The sequence below is a fragment of the Aythya ferina genome, assembly GCF_964211825.1.
Source record: "Aythya ferina genome assembly, chromosome: 5".
In the NCBI taxonomy this organism is placed as follows: Eukaryota; Metazoa; Chordata; class Aves; order Anseriformes; family Anatidae; genus Aythya; species Aythya ferina.
The window spans coordinates 42,677,881-42,701,180 of NC_140301.1; the positions used below are offsets into that span (position 1 = coordinate 42,677,881).

At 39.0% G+C, this 23,300-nt stretch overlaps 1 protein-coding gene across 14 annotated transcripts in view; it reads left to right on the forward strand.

Annotated features, from left to right (window-relative positions):
- LOC311437600 (mucin-5B) overlaps positions 1 to 23,300 on the forward strand; it is a 51,278-nt gene that overhangs the window by 11,669 nt on the left and 16,309 nt on the right. For 13 of the 14 annotated variants that reach the window (XR_014693565.1, XR_014693566.1, XM_084521034.1 and 10 more), the window contains 26 exons: positions 677 to 810; positions 1,214 to 1,439; positions 2,069 to 2,194; positions 3,007 to 3,124; positions 4,376 to 4,514; positions 5,095 to 5,196; positions 6,277 to 6,346; positions 6,607 to 6,744; positions 7,428 to 7,592; positions 8,399 to 8,493; positions 10,038 to 10,164; positions 12,901 to 13,153; positions 14,180 to 14,232; positions 14,629 to 14,729; positions 15,006 to 15,157; positions 16,444 to 16,582; positions 17,307 to 17,417; positions 18,175 to 18,354; positions 18,751 to 18,987; positions 19,889 to 20,045; positions 20,232 to 20,360; positions 20,794 to 20,878; positions 21,091 to 21,128; positions 21,605 to 21,760; positions 22,572 to 22,637; positions 22,969 to 23,061. Coding sequence is in view for 12 of the 14 variants with exons in the window: in XM_084521034.1 (XP_084377160.1) it covers positions 677 to 810; positions 1,214 to 1,439; positions 2,069 to 2,194; positions 3,007 to 3,124; positions 4,376 to 4,514; positions 5,095 to 5,196; positions 6,277 to 6,346; positions 6,607 to 6,744; positions 7,428 to 7,592; positions 8,399 to 8,493; positions 10,038 to 10,164; positions 12,901 to 13,153; positions 14,180 to 14,232; positions 14,629 to 14,729; positions 15,006 to 15,157; positions 16,444 to 16,582; positions 17,307 to 17,417; positions 18,175 to 18,354; positions 18,751 to 18,987; positions 19,889 to 20,045; positions 20,232 to 20,360; positions 20,794 to 20,878; positions 21,091 to 21,128; positions 21,605 to 21,760; positions 22,572 to 22,637; positions 22,969 to 23,061 (3,390 nt within the window). In the remaining 2 variants the exon portion in view is untranslated. Of the gene's footprint in view, positions 1 to 676; positions 811 to 1,213; positions 1,440 to 2,068; positions 2,195 to 3,006; positions 3,125 to 4,375; positions 4,515 to 5,094; positions 5,197 to 6,276; positions 6,347 to 6,606; positions 6,745 to 7,427; positions 7,593 to 8,398; positions 8,494 to 10,037; positions 10,165 to 12,900; positions 13,154 to 14,179; positions 14,233 to 14,628; positions 14,730 to 15,005; positions 15,158 to 16,443; positions 16,583 to 17,306; positions 17,418 to 18,174; positions 18,355 to 18,750; positions 18,988 to 19,888; positions 20,046 to 20,231; positions 20,361 to 20,793; positions 20,879 to 21,090; positions 21,129 to 21,604; positions 21,761 to 22,571; positions 22,638 to 22,968; positions 23,062 to 23,300 lie in introns of those variants that run through there. The other variant, XM_084521033.1, reaches the window with a different exon arrangement.

The following is a 23,300-nucleotide window of genomic DNA, read 5'->3' on the forward strand; positions in this document are numbered from 1 at the left end:
TCTGTTGCGAAGCGTTGCTCTAAGAAAAGCAAGGCTCTTCCTTTATGCTTCTGGTTCCACTGGAACCAATATCCACTGGAATCCAGTATTTCTGGTTGAAATATTTATATTTCAAACTTCTGTTTGTCAGAAAAGTTTCACAGATCTAGGATCTATCTGGTAATGCCTTGGTCAAGTGTACCCCTATAACTAGTGTAATACATATATTGTGTGCCTGTCTTCCAATCTTGTCTATCCTTTGAAAAGTAGTAAGTTCACAGATGATTATGAGCATATGCACCTAAGCCTGCACTTTCGGATGTGATTGTAGAATGAAAACTAAACTGTATGGCAATTACACATGCAAATACAGAATTCTGTAAGTCCAAATGCACCCATAAAAACTGAACTCTGAAAGTTATGACATGCAAGAGAAAGGTCAATAATCTCATGTGATTATTACTGCCCAGACTGCCAGCAGTTCTTGATACAAGCATGCCAAATTCCTGATTCTAGCCCAGCAGATATTATGCCAGGCTGTTATTTTTTATATTATGATTGCTGTGGTTAAGCTGAGGCATTCAGGAAAGACCATACTTTGGGCCTTACAGCCCAAAAATGAAGTGCATATTTATAGCAAAATGGCTGATCTAAATGATTGCAGGCAGTCACTCAGATGCACCTGGGGATTTTGCAGGATATCAAATGCACCCAAGGCAGTTTGGGAACTTTCACAAAGTTGAGGATCCATCTGAAAAGTGCGCTGATGTGAGTCCAGATGACCACACTGGAAGGCATCCTAGGAGGGAAGATGATAGATGCAGTAAATATGTAAGTATGTGTGGCTAAGGAGTATAAACCCTCCTGAACTGCAGTCCTGGAGTGACTGTATGAAACAAGGGCTATTTACAGAGCATGCAGTGAACTGATTTTGTCAGGAGTCTGCCATGAATCTTGGCAAAATGTTATTGTATAGTTGAAGGAATATCCTATTTGTAATGTTAATGAAAGAGATCGTGGGAAAATACACAATTTTATGATAGCTTCCAGTCCAAGAAAAAGACATAACAGAAGATCAGACCTGTGTGGCCTCTGGAGTTCCATGAACTTGTGTCATTAGGATGCACATCCAAAAACCTGAAAGTTGGTAAAATGTCAATTATTTCTTTTCTTTTCTTCTTCCTCTTTTTTTTTTTTTTTTTTTTTTTTTTTTTTTTTTTTTTTTTCCCCTCAGAAAAAAATGTGCAAGAAACTTCTCTCCCATTTTGGAAACTGCCCCAAAGTGGTTGCTTTTGATGATTATGTAGCTACCTGCACTGAGGATATGTGCAGCTGCATGGTTAATTCTTCTCACACTGATTTGGTTTCCAGCTGCATATGCAGCACTTTAAACCAATACTCTCGGGACTGTGTCCTCAGCAAGGGAGACCCAGGGAAATGGAGAACTAAGGAACTTTGCTGTAAGTAACTACTCCTCTGGAGATCTCTTTCAGGTTAGACATGTATGTACAAACCCTGATCCCAGCAGAGCAAAGATAGGAACTCTGTTAACTACAGTGAATTAATCTGTAGAAGTACTTTTGACAGAAACATTGTTAATGGAAAAGCTAGAAATTTAACTTGATTTTACTTCTTAATTAGAACTTATATTAGGATATCTTCCCCCTCCTTATGGCTTTTTTTTTTTCCAGTTATTGTTTGAATTTTACCATGCACAGTTAATTTATAATTAACCTTGTTTTAAATTTTGATGTCTAGTCCAAAGAAGTCACTGAGAAGTTTAACACGTTTGTTCTTAAATGGTCCTCTGCTTAAATGGTCCTCAACTCAGTAGCTGCAGGTACTGGCCAGGAAATCACCATAAATTTAGGGGGAAGGCTACTGGTAGTTCTTCCAAACAGCTGTTGTGAATCGGGATAGAAGACTAATGCCAGAATGACTGATGTTTGAGGCAAAAATAAGTTATTACAATATGATAGAGAATTCCCCAACCAAGATATGGGGGAAAGGAGGAAGGAGTTGGGCAGTAATGCAAATATTTTAGAGCACTTATAACAGTAACATACCATGTTTTCATTTGGTCTTACAGATCAGGAATGCCCAAACAACATGGAATACATGGAATGTGGAAATTCCTGTGCAGATACTTGTGCTGACCCAGAAAGAAGCAAGATTTGCAAAACCCCATGTACAGATGGCTGTTTCTGTCCTCCTGGTAAATCATCTGCTTCTTCCAATTGGTCACACACATCAAGGGACAAAGAGGGATATTGTTCCTTTTCAGTTAGTGGCAATTTTTTTTCTTTATGATTTTACACTAAAAGCAGTGAACAAACTGTTTCTTCTAGCATAATTAAGCAACTTCCATCTTGGAAGAGTCAGATCTCTAAAGATCCAAGATCATAACACTGAAGAAGGGGAGAGAAATAATGTTTTCCTAAAGACTAGGCAGAAAAGAAAAACAAAAGTACAGATGTAGAAAAGGGAAAGAGGTTCTCTAGACAGTAGAAATGCAGCTGAGGATGTCTGGTGAGATACCTCCCAATTACAATGTAGGTGTATATCTAGCCTATGGGATGATAGCTATGACTGTAGGTTAAGTCACATGTAAAATAAATGCGTAGGCAGGTACATGCTTGAGCAATTTTGCACATGCAGAATTTGAGTTCTGATTTGCTAGATGCACTATTAGAAATGGATGAAAACTAGCTCATATGCTTACAGTCTGGCATTTGACAATCCTGCTCAAGGTGTAGGATTATGGTAACATGCAGAGATACTCTTTTGTTTTTGTATTGCTGTGTTGCTTTTATTTGAGGTCTAGTAAAAAATGCTTCTCATCAATTAACACCTGAGAGAGCCCGGTGTGTTGTTTTCATTAAAATATACCCCAATCGTTCACAGAAATGCTGAATCCTCCAGAGTTGTTTTTTTTTGTTTGTTTGTTTTTTTGCTTATTCTGATCTTCCTTCATGGTGTTTCCCAGACTCACCTGAGGAATATTAACTAGCCAATATGTCTGAACAGGAACCATCCTTGATGACCTCGGTGGCAAAAAATGTGTCCCCAGAAACAGCTGCCCCTGTATGTTTCAAGGCAAAGTCTACCCATCTGGAGGGACTTACTCTACTCCTTGCCAAAACTGGTACTGTTATGAACTTGATTGCAGTAACAAGGAAGAGGCAATTATTGCAAAGCATTGATGACTTTCATTCTGTTCCTTTCTCCTTTTTGCTGTTCCTAATGTCTTAAGGAATTATGACACCAATACAAAAACTGAGGTCTGAATTGCAACAGCCTTCAGAAAAACTTTGAGACAGCCCTCAACCTCACATAGCTATCACCTTACCTTAGAATTGCCAGCAAGTATTGAGCCTAAGTTACTATAATGCAGAAAAATTAGATGCTTTGCTGGTTAGTTTAAAAGCATTGGCCACTGAAGTGGAGCAGAGGGTCGTACCATGTTAATGAGTAATTTTCAAGCTATCTCTAGATCTATAAAGGGTTGTTCCAAGGCTTGGATATCAAAACTCATGATCCTTGAGAATTATTTGGTTTTGAGCAAAACTTGTACCTTGAACCCATTTCTACTCTGCAATAGTGAAATGTGATAAGACCTTGGGTATGTTCTTTTCAGAAGAGATATTTCTTACTCTGATATCTATCCAGTAAATGAACAATTCTATGTATTTTTGTGTTTCTGAAATACAGTACATTTTCTTAACCTTAGGAATAACCTTTTCTGTAGGGAGAGTGGATTACACTGTGGTGCATGGTTGGGTAGAGCAGATATTCTGCAAACCCCTTTGGATCAAGTATTTTCTACGTTGTCCTCAAATACAGGAAATACTCTTCAAAACCTGCAGTTTTGAGGAAATGACCTTGATGGGCTTTGGGTGATTCCCATATAGCAACATCCTTGTTTACTCTTCAGAAAGCCCAAGCTGACGTGGCCTGGCTGTTCTCCCCTTGTGTTCACAACTCTAAGAACTGACAAAGCTCATTAACTCAGGTCCTCCACAGTAAGCTGCTGAGAAGTCACATCAGCAACTCGCTGAATGGTTGCATCAATAACATAAAATGTTGCAAGATCCTGCTCAAAGAGATTCTTCATTTTAAAACGTTAAGTAACTAATTCAGGACCTGGAATATTTCTTGACCAACTCAGTGTCTCTGAGGGATTTAGTTTAAAGCTGAGTGCAGCTAACTCCAATCAATAGGCATTTAACTTTTATACTCTAAGGGCATAGTACAGAATCTTCCTCCTGCTTGGATTTAATAAGCAGATGAATAGCAAACAGCTAATAAGACAGAGGGTCCGATCAGATACAGATCTCAGTCTTTGCTCCTTTAAAGTATATTTATTCTAATTACTCCTTTTTTGGATTTTGTATAGTACTTGCAAAGGAGGCCACTGGAGCTGCGTCTCTCTGCCATGTTCTGGAAGTTGCAATATAGATGGAGGATTCCATATAACTACGTTTGATAATAAGAGGTTCAATTTTCATGGTAACTGCCATTATGTCTTAGCTAAGGTATGAACAATCTCCCATTTCACTCCTGAATCTCTAGACAAGCATGAAGCATTAAGCTGTGCTGCAGCTTGATATAGCTTCATTTGATTAAATGACCTCAATCCAACAAAGCACTTCAACACATGCTTAATCTTAAATCACGTAAATTTTTCCATTTGCAATGGACTGCAAGTCAACTGTGATGTTAAGCATCAAGCTTTTGCAACTTCAACACAGTTTTACATCTTATTTTTTTAGTGAATTCATTTTCTTGTTCGAGTTATTAGTGTAGATTAAAGCATTCTTCTGAAGCTTTCTTCACGTGACTGTCAAATGTAAGTGGATGAGACGATTACTTCACAAAGATTGACTGCCATGTGACTGCAAATACATGATCTGCACAGGTTGATTGCAAAAAAAATGAGGGGAAAGGCAGTGATCATTCTTGGTTTTGGCAATGAAATAAAACTGCAGTTAGAGATTATATGCACCACTTCTTTCATTATTACATTTTAGCCTTTCAGAGACACGTTTTTTCCCTTCTAGCTCCCTTCCTATAGCATGCTAACGGTATCTGCACATTCCTTTCACTTCTTTTCAGAACACTGATGACACATTTGTGGTGATTGGAGAGATCGTTCAGTGTGGGACATCAAAGACAATGACTTGCTTAAAGAATGTAATAGTCACACTAGGAAGAACTGTAAGTAACTTACCTTAGCTAATGACACACAATCTGTCACTTTTATTTAGGTTCAAACATGGGGTTTCTCTAATACTGTGGACTCACTTGGATCAGTTGCAGTCCTGACACTGCAGGATTAATATCAGCAGATGATATCGTGCATGTATTTATTAGTTTTGTTCTACAAGAGTTATTTACTTTCCACTCCTTTTGGATTCTGTTCTCTTCATTTTATTTAGAAGCAGATGGTTCAAAATTATCTTTGTTGGCTTCCTGTCTTTTCTGTGACTTTAAAGTTTTTAATTTCTTTATTTTTGATAGATGTACATGTATGTTTCTGTAAGACTCTTGTATTTTTATAGCAGCTTTGAGTCCTGAGGTTTTCCCTGATGCAATGAGTGAAGTAGTAGAATTTTCCAAATGAAGGCCTGAGATTTCTCCTACTGAATATTATGCCATGATTCAAACTGAATTCAATGGAAACAGACTTAGAATAAACCTGTGTATATTTAGGAGTCCAAAAATAGTATCCCTAAGGCCTGGATTTATTATGTCTAAATGATATTTAATTAGTGTAGTCCTAGCCGAGTTAAGAGACTCAGCATCTTAACCTCCTTCTGTAGTCAGCAAAGGAAGATAGGGATCTTCAAAGGACAAGTCAGTCCACCTAATACATGAGGCGGCTTCTGGAGGTGTCTCTGCCCATGGGAGGAGTCATGTGTATGTCTATGAGCGATAGAGCCATGTCTCTATGAGGGAGTTTGAGTCAGGTAGTTCTCATTTTGGGTATGTTACATTTTCAGTGAGATGGATCTGAACCTACATGAAACATCTTGAGTGTAGTTCTCCAAAAGATAACTAACCTCTTAAGTAAGCAAGAGGACTTAGTCAAGGTTGTTGTCTATGGAGATGTTTTTTTGGTTTGTTACGGAGTACAGATTTGTTCTGTGGCACTGTATGGTATCCAGACACTGAGTTATATTGAACTCATGTTCTGAAGACATAACTTGTTAATGTTTATGGAAATTTGTGAGGTTGTGTTGTCTGTCTTGTGCCATATGCATTCATTACTATGGGCTTTTTGCTTTTTCCCTGCAGACAATAAAAATATGTTCCTGTGGAAATATCTACATGAACAATTTCATTGTGAAGCTGCCAGTAAGCAAAGGTAAATGTCTTCTTCACATCGTTCTCAGACTAGCCTGCATCTATTTAAAGACAGATTCCTGCTCCTTTCTCTGAAGAGCCAGACCCTGTCCCTTGTCAGATCCCTTTGACCTAGGTGGATACAAGGTCTGGGAGTCTCTGGGGATTCCAGTGTGCACACAATGCAGTGGTAAAAGGGAATTCCTGTTTACTGAGCTTTATAAAGATTTGCAGGTACATACATACATTTTCATTTCTCTTTTTTTTTTTTTTCCTTTTTAGATGGCATCACCATCTTCAGACCTTCTACATTTTTTATCAAAATCTTGAGCTCAGTTGGAGTACAGATTCGAGTGCAAATGAAACCTGTGATGCAGCTCTCCATAATGGTTGATCATTCTTATCAAAATCGCACATCTGGTAGGACATATCACATTCTTTCAGTTTGCTCTTAGACAAGCAGCTACAACTTGATTTATCAGTTTAAGCGAATAAATTATTTCATTTTATATTGGCTTTGGTGTGTTAGAACCTTTGATTAAATCTATAGCCTTCCTGGAACAAAGGATTGGCCAAAGCCTTCAATTTGCTGCAGAAAGTAAGATAAGCTATGTGATATTCAGTGTGTGCAGATCTTTTAGACTCTATCTGTAAAAGCAGACCATCATCAGAGACTTATGAGATACAAGTTATGATCTTGGTTTTGTCACCTATCTTCCATTAGCATCACTTAAGCTTTTTGTGCTACTGTTTCCTATCTACGTATTGGGATAATATCCCATCTCTCCAGTTCATTTTGTTTTGCTTTTGTCATTACCTCTGATTATAAATTTTGCGGAAAGGAACTCTTGTTCTGATGGTGTTTAATGAAGCACATTTAAGCAGCCTCCAATCTCTGTGCTATCACTAAGTACTACTGAAAGGCAGAAAATAATAATTATGGACTAAAGACAGTAAGTATACTGTCTGATTTGTGGGAACTTCAGAAAAATGAGCTACTTTCAGGCAAGTACCTTTATAGAGCTAAGGGTATTTATCTTGGAGTCATTCCTTTTTCCACTCATGTGATTTTTTTTTTTTTTCTTCCCTGCCACCCACTCAAGGTCTTTGTGGCAATTTCAATAACATCCAGACTGATGATTTCAGAACAGCCACTGGAGCTGTGGAAGATTCAGCTTCTGCTTTTGGTAACTCTTGGAAAACTAGAGCCAGCTGTTTTGATGTTGAGGACAGCTTTGAAGATCCTTGTTCAAACAGTGTGGATAAAGGTAGCAGGCTTTTCATTCATGGATTATCAGTGCTAAACAATTTTCCCATGATAAATAACTGAAAAAGCTTTAGAAAGCTCGTAGACATCAAACACTACTGCCTTTGAGATTATTATGAGAGTGAACACATTGTTTTTTTGCAAGTCGCTAAGGTGGCAGCTTTGCTCTTTTTTTAAAAAAGACACACTTCTGCAGAGAGAGCCAACACCTTATTTGATGGCTTGAAAAGCACACATGACATCAATGAGAACGATTTAGGTTTAAGGCAGAGCATAATTGGTTGTCAGTATCTGGGCCAGATCTTCATCCCATCTAGGTTGTTACAGCTGTGCTGAAGTCAATAGGAATAAGTTGTCAAAACTACTGACTTCAGTAGGCACTTCTGTACTAGGTGCCCTGTCCAGCTTCTCATTTTGACTGGGTTTGACTATATAGAAGATTTAGAGGGTAGTCTCCTAGGTATTACCATAATAAACCATAATAAAAGCCCACTAAATATTATATGCTTTGTGTTATTGCTTGACTATATTTCATAATGAACTATGAAAATGGAGATTTTTTTCTGATGTTCTGCAAATCCAGTCAGAGTAACAGTGTTACTACTTGGAAGGAGGAAACTTTTCTTTCAGGAAGATGACAGTTTACCCATCCAATTATGCTTATCACCATGTTTTTGCCCACTATTTCCTTCCATCATCATTTGAACACTTCCGGATATTCTAGGTCTGTGTGATACCTGATAAGAATATTAATTCACATAGTGGTGTGATTTAAGTGACTGTGGGCACTATTTTTTTTCCATTCAGAAAAATTTGCCCAACACTGGTGTGCTCTTCTGTCTAATACCAGCAGTGTGTTTGCTGCCTGCCATTCTGTTGTAGACCCTGCTGCGTACATCAAGGTAAGGCACTGGTCTAAATCAGGGGCTTATTCTTGTCCAGAGGTTGATCCTGCCACGAAGGAGGTCTGGTCTTCAGGAGTGAAATAGGTTTTAGTAATGCCAGTTTGGAAATAGATTCAGTGATGCTGATGAGAAAAATAACAAAACGAGAGTTTATGCAAGATATGGTGGGACTTTTTGCTTGCTATTTGCTTGCTTGAAATATTAGGTGACTTGTTTTCCATGAGCATCCCTGCTGTCACTGACAGTTCCATTGCATGATCCAGAAGCAAAATGGGCAAAATAGGGTTCGCTGTTTTTGAAAACTGTTCAGTCTTTAAAAAGCTAAATCAGTGTTTCTGTTGGGAGTCAAACTGAGAGGTTTCATACTTCATGGATTCTGTCTGATTTACTTTTAAAGTCACATCTAGTGGGAGAACATACATTGTTTATAACCCATTTATTACTAAGGAGACATTTTGCTCTTTGTATTTAGAATGCATGAAGCCGCCCACAAGTACTCTTGGCGTTCAGCTGTATAATGTTGTTGATGAAGTTGACTGAGCAAGCAAGTTACTGCATTTCTGTGAATAGTAAAGTAGGTTCTGCAAAAACTGCAGAAAGTTCAAGTAGGGTCTGTATGAGATACAACTTACTGAGAAAATATTTGACCCTGAAATTTTGCATGAAATTTAATGTGTTTCAGGTACATTTAAAATTGTGGCTTATCTTTTGTGCCACCCAAGTTTTCCTTTAAAAATGTCTGCTTTAAAATTCATGTTAACTACATGTAAAATAGGAATTTAATTCACAACTGAAGAAAAGTAATAACCTTTTTTTATTATTATTTAATTTTCTATGGATATATTTGTTACTCCTGCTGATCTTATAGGGCTTTAAACCATGATTAGTGGAAGTACTTTCCACAACACCAGTGATGGCAGGACAAAGTGCCATCTATGCAGTATGACCATATTGCTGTTGAGTGGCTGGCTGTATCTGGGTGCTGCCCAGACACCCAATTAAAAGAACTTGAGCTTTACATGCCCTTTATCCCTATTAGTACTATTTCTTTAGACATCAATACATATGATTCACTGCTAAATCATCTTCTCTTATGTACCTGTCATTTAGTAGGCTGCATCTTACCTGAACACTAGACAGGGACACAAATACCAGTCATCGCTGTGTAGTACTTTCAGTTCTGTATATTTTCAGATACTGTTTTTTGACATGTCCTAAAGTGTGCATCATCATGGGAGTCTGGTATATACATTTGTTAGTGCATTAATGAGCTATAGGTGCCATCATCACTCTTATTATTTATCTTTTATGAGTGCCAGACATACCATCATTGAAGTTACATAGCTGTAATGTATTTCCTGTTTCTCCAATTTGCATAGCATTTCATTACTATATATTTTATTGTAGAGATGTTTCAAATTAAACTTCATTGGTAGTAATACTTTTCAGAAAGTATTAGTTGAATACTTTTTGAATTGCTGAATGTTTCCTTGTTTTGTGAGCCAGGCATTATTGCACCCGTGCCTTTTTCTGTCCCCTAGAAATGCATGTATGACACCTGTAATGCTGAGAAGAGTGAAGTTGCACTGTGTAGTGTGCTCTCTACCTACTCCAGAGATTGTGCTGTGGCTGGCATGTCCCTGAAGGGCTGGAGACAGGGTATCTGTGGTAAGCATCCTATAGCATCTTGGGTAGGGATCCGGGGAGTAGCTTCAGGGGACTGCACTCTGTGTCATCCCAAGGCTTTTGAGCTCAGTCAAGGCTGTAGATCTTTGAAAAATAGAAAAAGCATATGCTCTATAAAAAAAACCTCTGCCTGCTAAAATCAGCTCGTGTCCACTTCATGAAAAGGCTCTTAGGAAACATGCTCCTTGTGTGAATTCAGAGCACAAAGAAAAGGAGTGTAAGGTGTATTAATCAAATCACAACACCTAGTTGCAGTTATGTTAATTTTGAAATTTTGGGCCTCCGTATGTATGTAAATTCTGAAAGATTCTCAACAGTTCTGCTCAGTCCTTCTGTCTCAGACATTGGCCATACACTGGGCATTATTCTAATTAATTGCATTTTTCCATGTTATAATAAAACAGAAATGACTTTTAATAAATATATGTCACTGGTTTCTGAGAATGTTGAAGTGTTTAAAGGTATTTTCAGCTCAGGACCATTTAACAAATAAATAAGTTTCTTGGAACATAAGTTTATATTTGGGTATATACATTGCCAGTAAATCCTGGATTAGGAGTCCATAAAAATGTGTATTTTTTGGCACTGCCAGAACTTATTATGAGATACTATCAGAGCTGAGAATAAATCTCCCGAATCCCAGATTCTGAATTTTACTTTGAAGTTTTCCATTTTTTCCATTAAAGATCAGATAGTTCACATGAGTTTTGCCTATTTCAGCATGAAATAAATGTATGGGTTTTCTGCCTAATAATATATCCGAACATAAAACATAACAAGATTTTTATGCGACTTTGATACAGCTATGATCTATTCAATTACCTGACTTAGAGGCTAGCTGGAATTTTTAATAGAGACAACGCCAGTCATACAGTGATTTGTAGAAGGCATTTAAGGTTATAGTAAGAACAATTTAACAAACCTGTGCTGAAATAATTATAAGGGAACACAGTGTAGTCTATAGCATATTATCCTTGAGTCACGCAGGTTTATGCACTGGAAAGTCTCTGTCTATTGAATGCTTTGCTGTCAGTATAGAATTACTGACATATTTCATGCCAAATCAAGACTGGTTTGCAGCATGGTTTAGTCTGAAATCTGTGGACTTATGACACAATATTGACTCAAACAGTGCAGTAACCTTGGGAAAAATGCTAATGGCTTAATCAGCATGATCATTTTAGGCCATATGTAAAAAGAAATAATCTTTTGGGAACATGCCTGTGATAAGACTGAGGGTTGTGCTATTCATGAGTGAAAGAGTAAACGGGCCAGAACAGTCACTCGCGTTGTCTGTCCCCTTGCGGTAGTTTTAAAGGCTCTTTCAGCTCCTGCAGCTTTGTCCAGCTGTGCCAGGCTGCAGGCAGCCTCTGAGGAAGGTTATATTGTAAAGGGGTGCATACAGTACAGACAATTCAGTGTAAGAAAAAGGAAATCCTGCTAGCTAACTGATGGCAGTCTGCATATACAATGATCTTTAGTGGAATCACAAACCTTTAGTTGAATTACTAGTTAGGGGGGTCAGTAGCCTCTTCAAAGTCATGGCACTGTTTTCCTGGTTCTCCGTGTGTGAGCTAGCTTTAAGCTATTTTTGGTATGCTCATGGGCTCTGCACTTATGCCTCCAGTTGTGATGTATATATAATCTAAGATTACTGATCTGTGACCATGGGTACTATAATGAAATAACCTTTTTCTTACCAGACCTCACCTTATCAAAACTGATCTTTTCCCTCTGTGAATAAAGAGAGAAAGTAAACACATTATTATTTTAAAAAATAACTAACAATTGAAGCACCCATTCAGGTAAATCTTCTGTTATGTCAGGTAGACTGTGATATAAATTTGTATTTAAAATCTTTATTATTATCTTCCTTATTTGGCGTATTGTGATTTAAAAATACCATTTGCTACATCCTCATCGCATTTCTATGAAGTAGGAAAATATGGCCTGCAGACCCTATTTTGCACATGGGATATTGTGTCTGCCCCAGCTGAGACCAGGAAACCAACTGTTTTTTGTTGGTGGACGTGGTGGTGGTTTTTAATGTGTACAAACCTAGCATGCTAACTAATCTAAGAAAGTATACAACAGTCATGGACTGGAAAACCATACAGAGCTTTGTTTAAGCATGGAGCCTATTGCTGATATGGTGATAGCATTGCTGCAAAGATGATTAATGCAGTTCCCCGTAAGCAACGCCCCCCTTCAGATGGTAACATGAGTTTTCCTCAAGACATCTGTGAGAATTCAAAAATGTTTTCTTTGGTAACATCAAATAATTAGCAGAGTTCCTTAGCCCTGCCCACTTATTGTCAAAAATTAACCCTATAAAATGTTCTTCTTAAATGCATTTCTTAAATTATTCCCATCCAAAGAAACCATTAGTAAAGAAGAGAAGATCCATTTTTAACTACGTGGGTAAGTGAGAATTTACAGGTTTTATTTCATGATATAAATAGTATTGTAAATTTTAAAAATGACAAAATTATACCTGTTCCCTTATTCAGTCAAGGTACACCCTGTTGCGTATTTCAGTGTCAAATCTCACCTAGTTCAGGTTTATGTGATCAGACTTCCCCCAGACCACTGGGAGTCAAAGTCTGCTAGTTAGGAAAAAGTAAATTTACAGCTACCAACTTTCAGAAAACTGCATTAACAGTACAAATGATGACTGCACAGAGAAGGTCATACATCCATTTTATTTCTCTTGCAAAGATCCCTCTGAGGAGTGTCCTGAGACTATGGTTTATAACTATAGCGTGAAGTACTGTAACCAGTCTTGCCGCTCGCTGGATGAACCCGATCCACTGTGTAAAGTTCAGATCGCTCCTATGGAGGGCTGTGGTTGCCCTGAAGGGACCTACCTCAATGACGAGGAGGAATGTGTCACTCCAGATGACTGTCCCTGCTACTACAAAGGCAAGATTGTTCAGCCTGGCAACTCCTTCCAAGAAGACAAACTGCTGTGGTAAGCTGCTCTGATGATGCAAAGCCCAAATATCTGGGGAATGTCAGGGTTCACCAGGGAAGTCCCTGCTCTAATCCGTGAATGGGGTCGTTTTACCGTAATAATGACAAATTTCCGCTTGATCATACCAAAGCACATGTTCCTGTGTCAGGTAGTGCAGCCACAGTGAAATTTAAGACCTTATGTTCCTCCTAGCAAACAGGAAGCTGAAAACATGTAAATTAAAGTCATGTTTGTGATTTACCTGAATGCAAAGTTCATTGTAGTGTAAAAAAAAAAAAACAACAAACATATACAATGGGAGCAAGATAGGGGATTTGAGATTGGAGTTTCTGGCTTTGAGACACACACAAAAAAAAAGAGTCAAAACCACTCCCCAGCACATCCTGCAGACTGAAAAAATGAAAATGGCCAAGGGGAAAGAAATCAAAATCTTAGTTTGTAAACATGAAGGAGAGAGAATTTGGGGGGAAAATAACAAAAATAATATAATTATCTTATATCTCCAGTGCAAAACAATTTTTTCTCATTTTCAGCCAGCTGAGGATAGCAATGCAAACAAATACCAGTGGCAGGCTGAATTTTGCCATGTATTTTTATATTTAGATGTCTATGTATTCACTCTCTTCCAACTCTCAGATTTTCCTCTGAGGATTCTAGACTGCTTTGTAAACACAGATTCATCTAGTAATTTAAGAGGTCTCTTGTTTGAGAAAGTATTAGTTTCATCACAGAGATAATAAGAATAAATAAAATAAGAATACAATAAATGCTTAGGGAAGACTTGATTTAGGGAAAACATGCAATAAAATAGTGGCAGATGAAGAAAGAGGATTTAATCGTTAGGTCTTAATCTTCCTTCTGGGGATGGCAGTTCATGTCTGAGAGCCTGATAGCTTTACCAAATATTCATTTTGATGGGAATTTGTTATTTGTGTGACTAGCAGAGCTTTGCAGAGGCTTTCTCTCTAGTGAGAGAGAAAAGTGCCAAGAGCTGATGTCTTTCATTTTATGGAATCTCTTTAGCAAATGCATTCAAGGAAGATTAGACTGCATTGGAGAAACTGTCCTGGTAAAAGGTGAGATTTCATTAAATAATGGCTTTATGGTGTCAGCTAGTAAATATAATGTTTTTCTGTGTATCTCTTGCTTTCTATAATATTTTGGTATTCTGTACATTTTTTGCCTTCTCTCAGTAATGTGCCGGTTATTGATAACAGTTGACTTTGTAAAAATGTCACCAGTGTGTGACACTTTTCAAAAGACGAAGATATTTCCCAGAGCTTAGAGGTTATCTTCCTCTTTCTCCCATCCTACTGCTGGACAGAAGTAAAAGCTAATGGAAACTGTAAATGAGAGACACATGCCGCAATGTGTCTGAGCTCTGAAATGCTCTGCTCTGTTGCACAGTGGCTGATGGTGTCCTTATCGCTTTCACTAAATGACCTGTCTAAAATGGTTTCTTCCCCCTATAGATTGCCCAGCTCCTATGTACTACTTCAACTGCAGCTCCGCGGGTCCTGGTGCAATTGGATCAGAGTGTCAGAAAAGTTGTAAGACGCAGGATATGCACTGTGTAAGGACTTCACCTCCTAGCAGGAGTGTGGGACGACATGATTGTGCATGTGTGATTGTCCTTAACAAATGCTGACGCTATTCACAGACCAACCAGTTTACTGACAACGCAGCAGCTGTAGCTACCCACCTAGCTGTGATGCTTGCAACTTGATTGTTACTAATTTACAGCTGTAGGGTTTAAAAAAATCTAAAAGTTTGGCATCCAGCCTTTGTAGGCTCCCTGTATGTTCTGTGCATTACCACATTGCCTTGTGTCGTATCTTTATATACACAGTATGTCACAGAATGTGTCTCTGGCTGCATGTGTCCTGATGGGCTGGTACTGGATGGCAGTGGAGGATGTATTCCCAAAGACCAGTGCCCATGTGTCCATGGAGGACACTTTTATAAACCCGGGGAAACAATCCAAGTTGACTGCAACACATGGTATGTTATACCAGGGAGTTTTGTTTTATAACAAAGGGTGTTAAAAATAGTCAATGTATCTCATGGGGCAGAGTGTGTTCTGAAGCCCTTCACTTCATCACTAGAGCCATCAGGCATCTAGTAAAAATAAAAAGGGAAACTTTTCCTCTCTGCATCACACTGCAGGAGCCTGTATTCAGGGAGAATAGGTACCAAATGTCAAAGAATTCCCATGGTCTTCCACAAACTGCTTCCACACCAGCTTCATAATTCCCAGCCTCATCCAGGCTGGTTTGGGGCTGGTTATTGTGCAAGGAAGAATTGAGTCTATGTCTGTAGGACTACTCAGCTCAACCCCAGAAAAAGTATGAATTTAGGAGAGGGAGGAACTGCAGTGATATTCCAGCAACTTGAAGCTTCAGTTGCTGCAATTGCCAGTGTAATGGTGCTCTAGTCTTCACAGGTATTGCTGATCATGGTGGGTAAGATTCCTTGGATCCTTACCCATTATTTAGCAAGGATGAGGTTGTGTAGTCCTGCCAGGTGGAGGCACAGAAAATAACAGCCGGAAACGCTGGTCTGATCACTGCTGGTACAAGCAATCAAATTTAGCATGTGAGGCCAAACCCTGATAAGCAGTTGTTGATATCACAGAGGCCATTACGAGGTTTTACTGAAATGAGGTCTTTGTTTTCTTAGGAGAACAGAATGCATACAGAGGAAGAAAAATCGTAGAGTATCTGTGCCAAGGGAATAACTAGAATTTTCTGTCTAATGGTATCCCTGAGCTGCAGTTTGCCAGGGTAGGATGGAGGATAATGCTGGTACATAACACCATAGTCAGGAGCAGAACTGGCCATGTGGTACCTGGAGTATAGAGCAATTTTCTTCTGCTCTGTTTTGTTAAATAGAGGAAATTTCTAAACATTATTGCAAAACTCCCGGCTCTTGGCAATCGCTCTCTGTGTAATGCAGAGCTGGTGCTCAGCCAAACCTCATGGATTAATATTCAGATATCTTTGAAATATCTAGTTGTTCTTCTTGAGCTTAGGTCCTTAATTCCCATTGTCTGATACCAGGCCTTAATGATTTAAATGATATTTGAAGGGGAAAAAACAGAATCAAAATACAGAAAGTTCAAGCATGTCTTGGTAGAAAACACAAATTTTGTAATTAGCAATCCATTATATGGCATGGCCTCGGAGCACTGCAAAAGATTAACCTTTCCATTATTCTGCCCATGTTTGGGGTTAAGGAAAAAAAAATGCTTCATACAGATTGTGAACCTTATCTTATTCACCTCCCAGCACGTGTAACAAAAGGCAGTGGAACTGCACGGACAATCCCTGCAAGGGAACCTGTACTGTGTACGGCAATGGGCACTACATGACCTTTGACGGAGAGAAGTTTGATTTCCTGGGAGACTGTGACTATATTCTAGCTCAGGTATCACATTTTTAATTTTGCTACCCACAGCTTACCCTGTAGGGCTCAGTGCGAGTAATTAAAAGGCTACTCCATGCAAAATAGTCAATGCTGATGATCTGAGTTTCACCCCTCTCTTCTACCTACACCAGACGCAGGGAGAGTTTCCATACAAAAGCAAAGCAATTAACCCTCAGAAATGACACAAGAGGGCACTGTGTGATCCTAAATGATTAACTCCCCGGCTGGACTGGTGTAATTCCAGCGTCTGCAAAGGAAGGGATTAGTATGGTGCTGAAAAGTTTCTCTTGGTCATTCAAGAGTGACAGTTGCTTTTTGTGTCTTAAGCATGTAAATGATAATGTGTAGGCCTCAACTCAAGTGTAATTATTGTGTGTAATGAGACAGTACTGAACGAGACACTTGAGACATTTCATCTCCAAATTACAATTGGTTTTGCTAATACATTAAAAAAAAAAAAAAAAAAAAGCTTTTTGGCTGTGCATGGCTGGTGCTATGACAAGCTCGTTTTTTACTTGAGCTTTTCTCTTTGAAATTTCTTGTCAAGTATGAGCAGTTCAGTCACCACCACATTCTTCTAAAATGCCCAGAGTTTTGGTGAATGAACATGTGACAAAATAGCAGAAATCAGGCTGACAGAGTATTCATTTAGAGCTCCTGAAAATGTTTAAGATGGGACTAGTTACATAAAAGGCTGTAATAAAATGTTATCTATTTTTCAAAGGACTTCTGCCCCAATAACATGGATGCTGGTACCTTCCGAATTGTAATTCAGAACAATGCCTGTGGGAAGTCACTCTCCATCTGCTCTCTAAAGATCACACTGATTTTTGAGGTTTGTCTGGATTCAGTCACAGCTGCGGAGATGCAGTCTTGATTTTGCAGCAGTTGGTGTAATTTGTCCTTATAGTCCAACTTAGCTGTTGCTAGAGGGTACCCATGGTAGTCAAACAGCCAGAAAGCAGAGATAGGCCAGGAAAGGTGCAGATAATTGGCATTGGACACTTCTGCAGACAAGGGGGCTGATATAGGGAGTCAACAGCACTCTGTATGTATGCGTGTGTGTGTGCACCTGTGGTTCTGTGACCTTAGTGGTGGGAAATAATTTTTTTAGAGGAGGCTGTTGCATATTTCTGTGCCATGGTTTATGCACAGGGCAGGTGTTAACTACAGAGAGAAGAGTTTTTTTCCTTCCAGATCAGGTTTAGCAGTTCCCCGAAGCAGACACAAAAGAGCAAAGAGGTTTCTCCTGGACTGGGGGGTGAGGGTAGGGTGAAACAAAGTGGCATGACACGGGGCATTCTAGCATGCCCAATTGCCCATGCACTCAGGAGCTTCTGTGCCAGCAAACAGATTTCATCTAGAATAAGGACAATTTATGTGGCCATGAACTAAGACTTGTCATGCATGGACAGACGTTTCCCATTGAACTCACTGGGTCTTGTCCATGGCTCACGTGCCTTGGAGTAGGCCAAGACATAGTGCAAGGACTACAGAAAAAATGAGATGAAGGACAAGAGACAGAATACTAGTGCCATTACACTAAGTTTTCTACTTGGTTTCCTTCCGTGTGATGTATTTGTTCCTTGTAGAGCAGTGAAATCAGGCTCTTGGAAGGAAGAATTCAGGAGATAGCCACTGATCCGGGAGCTGAGAAGAATTATAAGGTGGATCTCAGAGGAGGCTATATTGTTATTGAAACGACTCAAGGGATGAACTTCATGTGGGACCAGAAGACTACAGTTGTTGTTCATGTGGCACCATCTTTCCAGGTATGTGCCTCACAGACTGAGAGTTATGATTTCCAACTCAAACTCCTGCATCCAGAACTGAAGCCCCAGTTTGAAAAGTAGGGCTTGGAAAAGTGTTCAGTCCAGTGGAGCAGAAGCAGCAAGTGGGCCATGCTTTGTTTTATTTCACCATTCAGTTGGTATGGACTTCTCCAAAATACTTGGCACTAGAAATAAAGCCAGACTCTTTGCAGTATTGGAGGGTCTAAAACAGCGATCTTGTCACTTGAAATCCAGCTTCTTCTAAGACATATTTGGATGGCTGTTTAGAAATTTGCAGCTATTTTTTCTTGGCTTGGTCTGTAGTTTATTTCTGTCAGCCAGTGGGCTGCACTTGAAATAACGAAACCACTTACTGTGCCTACGCAAATTACTCAGGGAAAAGTCTGTGGCCTTTGTGGGGACTTTGATGGCCGGTCAAGGAACGACTTCACAACCAGAGGGCAGTCTGTGGAGATGAGCATCCAGGAGTTTGGAAACAGCTGGAAAATAACAAGCACCTGCTCAAATGTAAACATGACAGACCTGTGTGCTGATCAGCCTTTCAAGTCTGTCCTGGGGCAGAAGCACTGCAGCATCATTAAGAGTAATGTCTTTGAAGCCTGCCACAGTAAGGTAATCCTGATCTCTCATCCTTATTGGTTTCACACTTGGCATTTGTTGCTATTATGCAGCACGTTTGTGCACAGACTGTTATTATTAAAGGCTGTTACATGGCATTCTTGGGTACAAGGCCTATTCTCTTTAAACACCTCTTTTTACTGCTCTGCCAGTTAAATCCTGTTCCACAGTACTGAGGAAACAGCAGTGCCTGTTTTGAGTAACCAAAGACAAAGGGGATAATAATTGGCCACCAGAAATAAAAAGCTAGATATCTGTTTGTAAAATCTAGAGATAACTTAGTACAGGGCTGTTTGTATGGGGATCCTTGGGAAAGTTTATTCAAATTAGCTAAAGAAATGAATTATTTACTTTATTTTAGACACATTGAATTAATCTAAACAGGAACAGGGCTACTAATTCTTAATGAGAATGTCTATGCAAAGCCTTGGTGCATTTTAATAAGCCATTTAAAGAGCAAATTTGGCTTAATTTTCTTGGTTAGCTCATGCTGACACAGGTTAAAGCACAAGAGATGTGAAATTCAGTGGAAACAGGATTTCATGTTATAATCAGTCACTATCTGTCAATTAGAAAATGTACACACTATATAGATGTGCTAACCCAAATCAAGGTAGTTTAGTCCTGCGTAAATTACACTGGAAAGACACTTGAGTGTAAATGTCAGCACACAAATAAGAATGAGAAGATTTAAGGTCCAAGTCTACCAGATAGGTGAACATACAAAAACAACTCTTGCAAAATGTCCTAGCTCCTTCATGACAATCCCAGACTGTCACAAACAGTTCTGCCAAATAAACTGCCAGTGGATGGCAGAAATTCAAAGCCCTTTCTCTCATTAAAACATGGTGCAGGAGGTACATCTGTGATAACAGATCTGTTGGTATTTTGATAGGTGAATCCAATACCGTATTATGAATCTTGTATTTCTGACTTCTGTGGCTGTGACAGTGTGGGAGATTGTGAGTGCTTTTGCACCTCGGTGGCTGCTTATTCAAGAAGCTGTAGCAGAGCTGGTGTCTGTATCGACTGGAGAACACCTGCCATTTGCCGTAAGTATTGCATTGAAAATGCATGCAGAAAAATGTTGTTCTATGTGTTCAGGTGCACAGGAAATGAAGAAGAGCAGAATTCTGATACCTCTGCATGTCTGTGACTTAATGAGCTCTTGTTTGTGAGAATTAGAAAATGAACCCTTCCCAGTGTCTGAGACTTGGATGTTTTCTCTTCTGTTCCAGCTGTGTTCTGTGATTATTACAATCCACCTGACAAACACGAGTGGTTCTATAAACCCTGTGGAGCACCTTGTCTAAAGACCTGCAGGAACCCACAAGGAAAATGTGGGAACTTGCTGTATAGTTTAGAAGGTAATTCTTGCTTGACTTTGATACAGTTGATATGAGTTGAAGATATAGTATGATTTTAAATGCCTTAAGCATCAAGGTTGCTGTCTGACCTTCAACGACTGTCTCTTTTGCCCTAGAAACTCATTGACCATGCCTCTTCTGGGGCTAATTTCCCATGTAATAATACCATTCATAGCAGAATATGCCTGTTGCCTTTAAACTGGGCAGAGATACAAGGTCATTCAGTTTAAATTTGCAAAGAATAATTATCTGTTGACAAACAGAGTTAACTGCAACTTCCAGATGAAAGGGAAAAAGAGGACATAGAAAAATAATTGGCAAAACCAAGAATTTTCATACAGGATCATATTAATTTTGGGATCAAATCTGCATGTGATTGCCTCAGATTCAAGTAAAGCAGAACAAAGTTGATTCATTTACTTTAACTTTCCAGGCTGCTATCCAGAGTGTAGTCCTGACAAGCCATATTTTGATGAGGAAAGCAGGGAGTGCGTCTCCCTCCCCAACTGTACTTCATGGTAGGTCAGTCGATGGTAAGAGAGGTAATAATAGGATTAGAGAGGGCAAGGTAGGCAATGTGTGGTTTATGTTCATAAGAAATCATGGCAATGACAATAATGGTTAAAACCTCAAGGAGCAGGCTTCTTTGTAAAAGTAAATACCATCTGCTGACAGATACTATTCTACATATACAAGACAATAAAACAACTCCTCTCCTCTTTATCTTCAGCAATCCTGAAGAGAAACTGTGTACCGAAGACTCTGAAGGTAACATTTGAATACCTTTCATTGAGTGATGATAACACTGAAACGACCAGACATCACATGTTGCTGCAGGCATGTTGCTAGCTAGTTCAATAGGTGGTGTCAGAGCAGTACAAACATGTCAGTGTCTTATCACTCATCAAGGCAGTAATCCCAGCCATATTCCCTGCCAAGAAGGAATGCTCCCATTCTCTAGGTTGGGTGAGGACAGTGCCAGTTCTGATGCTTTCAGCAGCCAGTAATTCCTCTATGCAAGCTGACTCCAAGAAGCACCATCAACAAGAAAAATCCAACTTTAAATAAATGAGGTAGACCCTCAATGCAACTTCTCAAATAGAAACTGAGAATATTTTCCAGTCAGATCATTCACTTTTGCTTATATGAACTACAGAACGGTAAATACAGAGTTTGTTTTTCTTTTCATTTATAATGAGAGAGTGTCCTCTGGTTTGATCGCATTTGCTCTTTTGTTGCCTCAGATTGCCTCTGTTGCTACAATGGGAAGACTTATGCCTTAAATGACACTATATATGGCCAAACAGATGAGGTTGGGTGTGGTAATGCTGTCTGTGGTCCTAATGGAGATATCATCAAAACATTCATCCCTTGCAACACACCATCTGCACCAGCACAAGGTACTATTTATACAAGGTTTGGCGGTGATTTTATCAAGTCTGTAATGGTAACAAGATTCCTCTGTCTCTGAAAAAGACTACTCTTACCTCCATGTCCATGCCAAGCACAGATTTAAGGCAGTTCATGTTTCAGGAAGGAGGAGCCAGAGCTTGTGGGTTTCATAGTGGGCATTAAAAGTGTAATTTCATAGCTGCTTACTGTCAGTGGGGTAAGGATAGAATAGAGGGTTTCATCCATTTTTCAGCAGAGCTTATACAATATCTTTAGGCCTTCCACAATTAGTCTGCTGTTGTTAGTCTCAAAATTTCATAGTTCATAAACCTCGTTTTTCTCCTTCTCATATTGTTCTTACTGCACTGGTTTCTACATTGGAGAAGCCAGTCTCAAAGGGATCACTGGAACAAGAAAATGAAACTAGCTGGTGATTTATTCTCCTCACAAAAGAGAAGTTGCAGTTTGAAGGGGACATGTATAAACAGAAAATAGGAAGTAAAAAGATGAAAAGATAAAGTTGTGCCATGATTGTAGCAATACAATAATAATAATTGGCTGAAAAAAAAAATAAAAAAAGTGTATTATCCTGCAGTAACAAATTATACAAAGTGAGGCAAGCAGAACTAAAAGTTATCTTCTCTACTCAAGTGAGTGGAAGAGTTAAAGACCTGATGGTGAGCCTGTGTGTTTCCTGTGTTTACATGTTTCATTCCAGGTGTTATGTGGTAATAGCTAGGAAAGAAAGGATTATTCAAAACAGCTTATAGACTGGCTTCATTAAATGACTAAATGATCTGTCTGTATTTAAACCAACAGATGCTTCACAACTAGACATTAAAAGACAAAACGGTGTGCCACTGGAAGTCACTTCTCCAAAGTCAGGTGAAGTCATACAGGATTAGGAAGTTCAATAAGACCTTAATTTGGAATCATATTAAGAGATAGTGGAAGGGGGTTTTATTTTATTCTATATAAAAATACCTGATACACACACTTGGAAGAGTGTGTGTACTATTCTAGTAGCATATAGTGTGTGCGTATGGGGGTTATAAGTACATAGAGAGGGTGTTTTTAGTGTGTACCAGTACAGAATGTGATGAAGGTGTAAAATATTTTTGTTCTTCTTGTAAACATAGAGAATGTAATAGACATCGTAGGGCTTGAATGTTGAGTTGCAAAGGATCTGGTCATTAATAGATTTCCTTTCCTGCAGAACCACATATGCAACCTGTAACATCTGCACCACCATCGTCAATGCTAACCACTCCCTGCTTCTGCACTGACAATGGACAATTGCTACAAATGGGTGAGAAACCAAGCAATTTCTTTTTTTTTTTTTTTTTTTTTTTCTGCACTGTTGATTTGAGAAGATGTAATGTTAGTTAAATGTGCTCTAGCAAGCGCTGGTTCTGTCTACTGCAATTACACATGGAGTTGTTATGTCTTTAAAGTGTAACTAACACCTTCCAAATTACAGTTCTCATGTACCCTATGACGTTGTCCTGGTTTGGATAACCCTGGTGTAAAGAAGTTTAGAGCAGATGC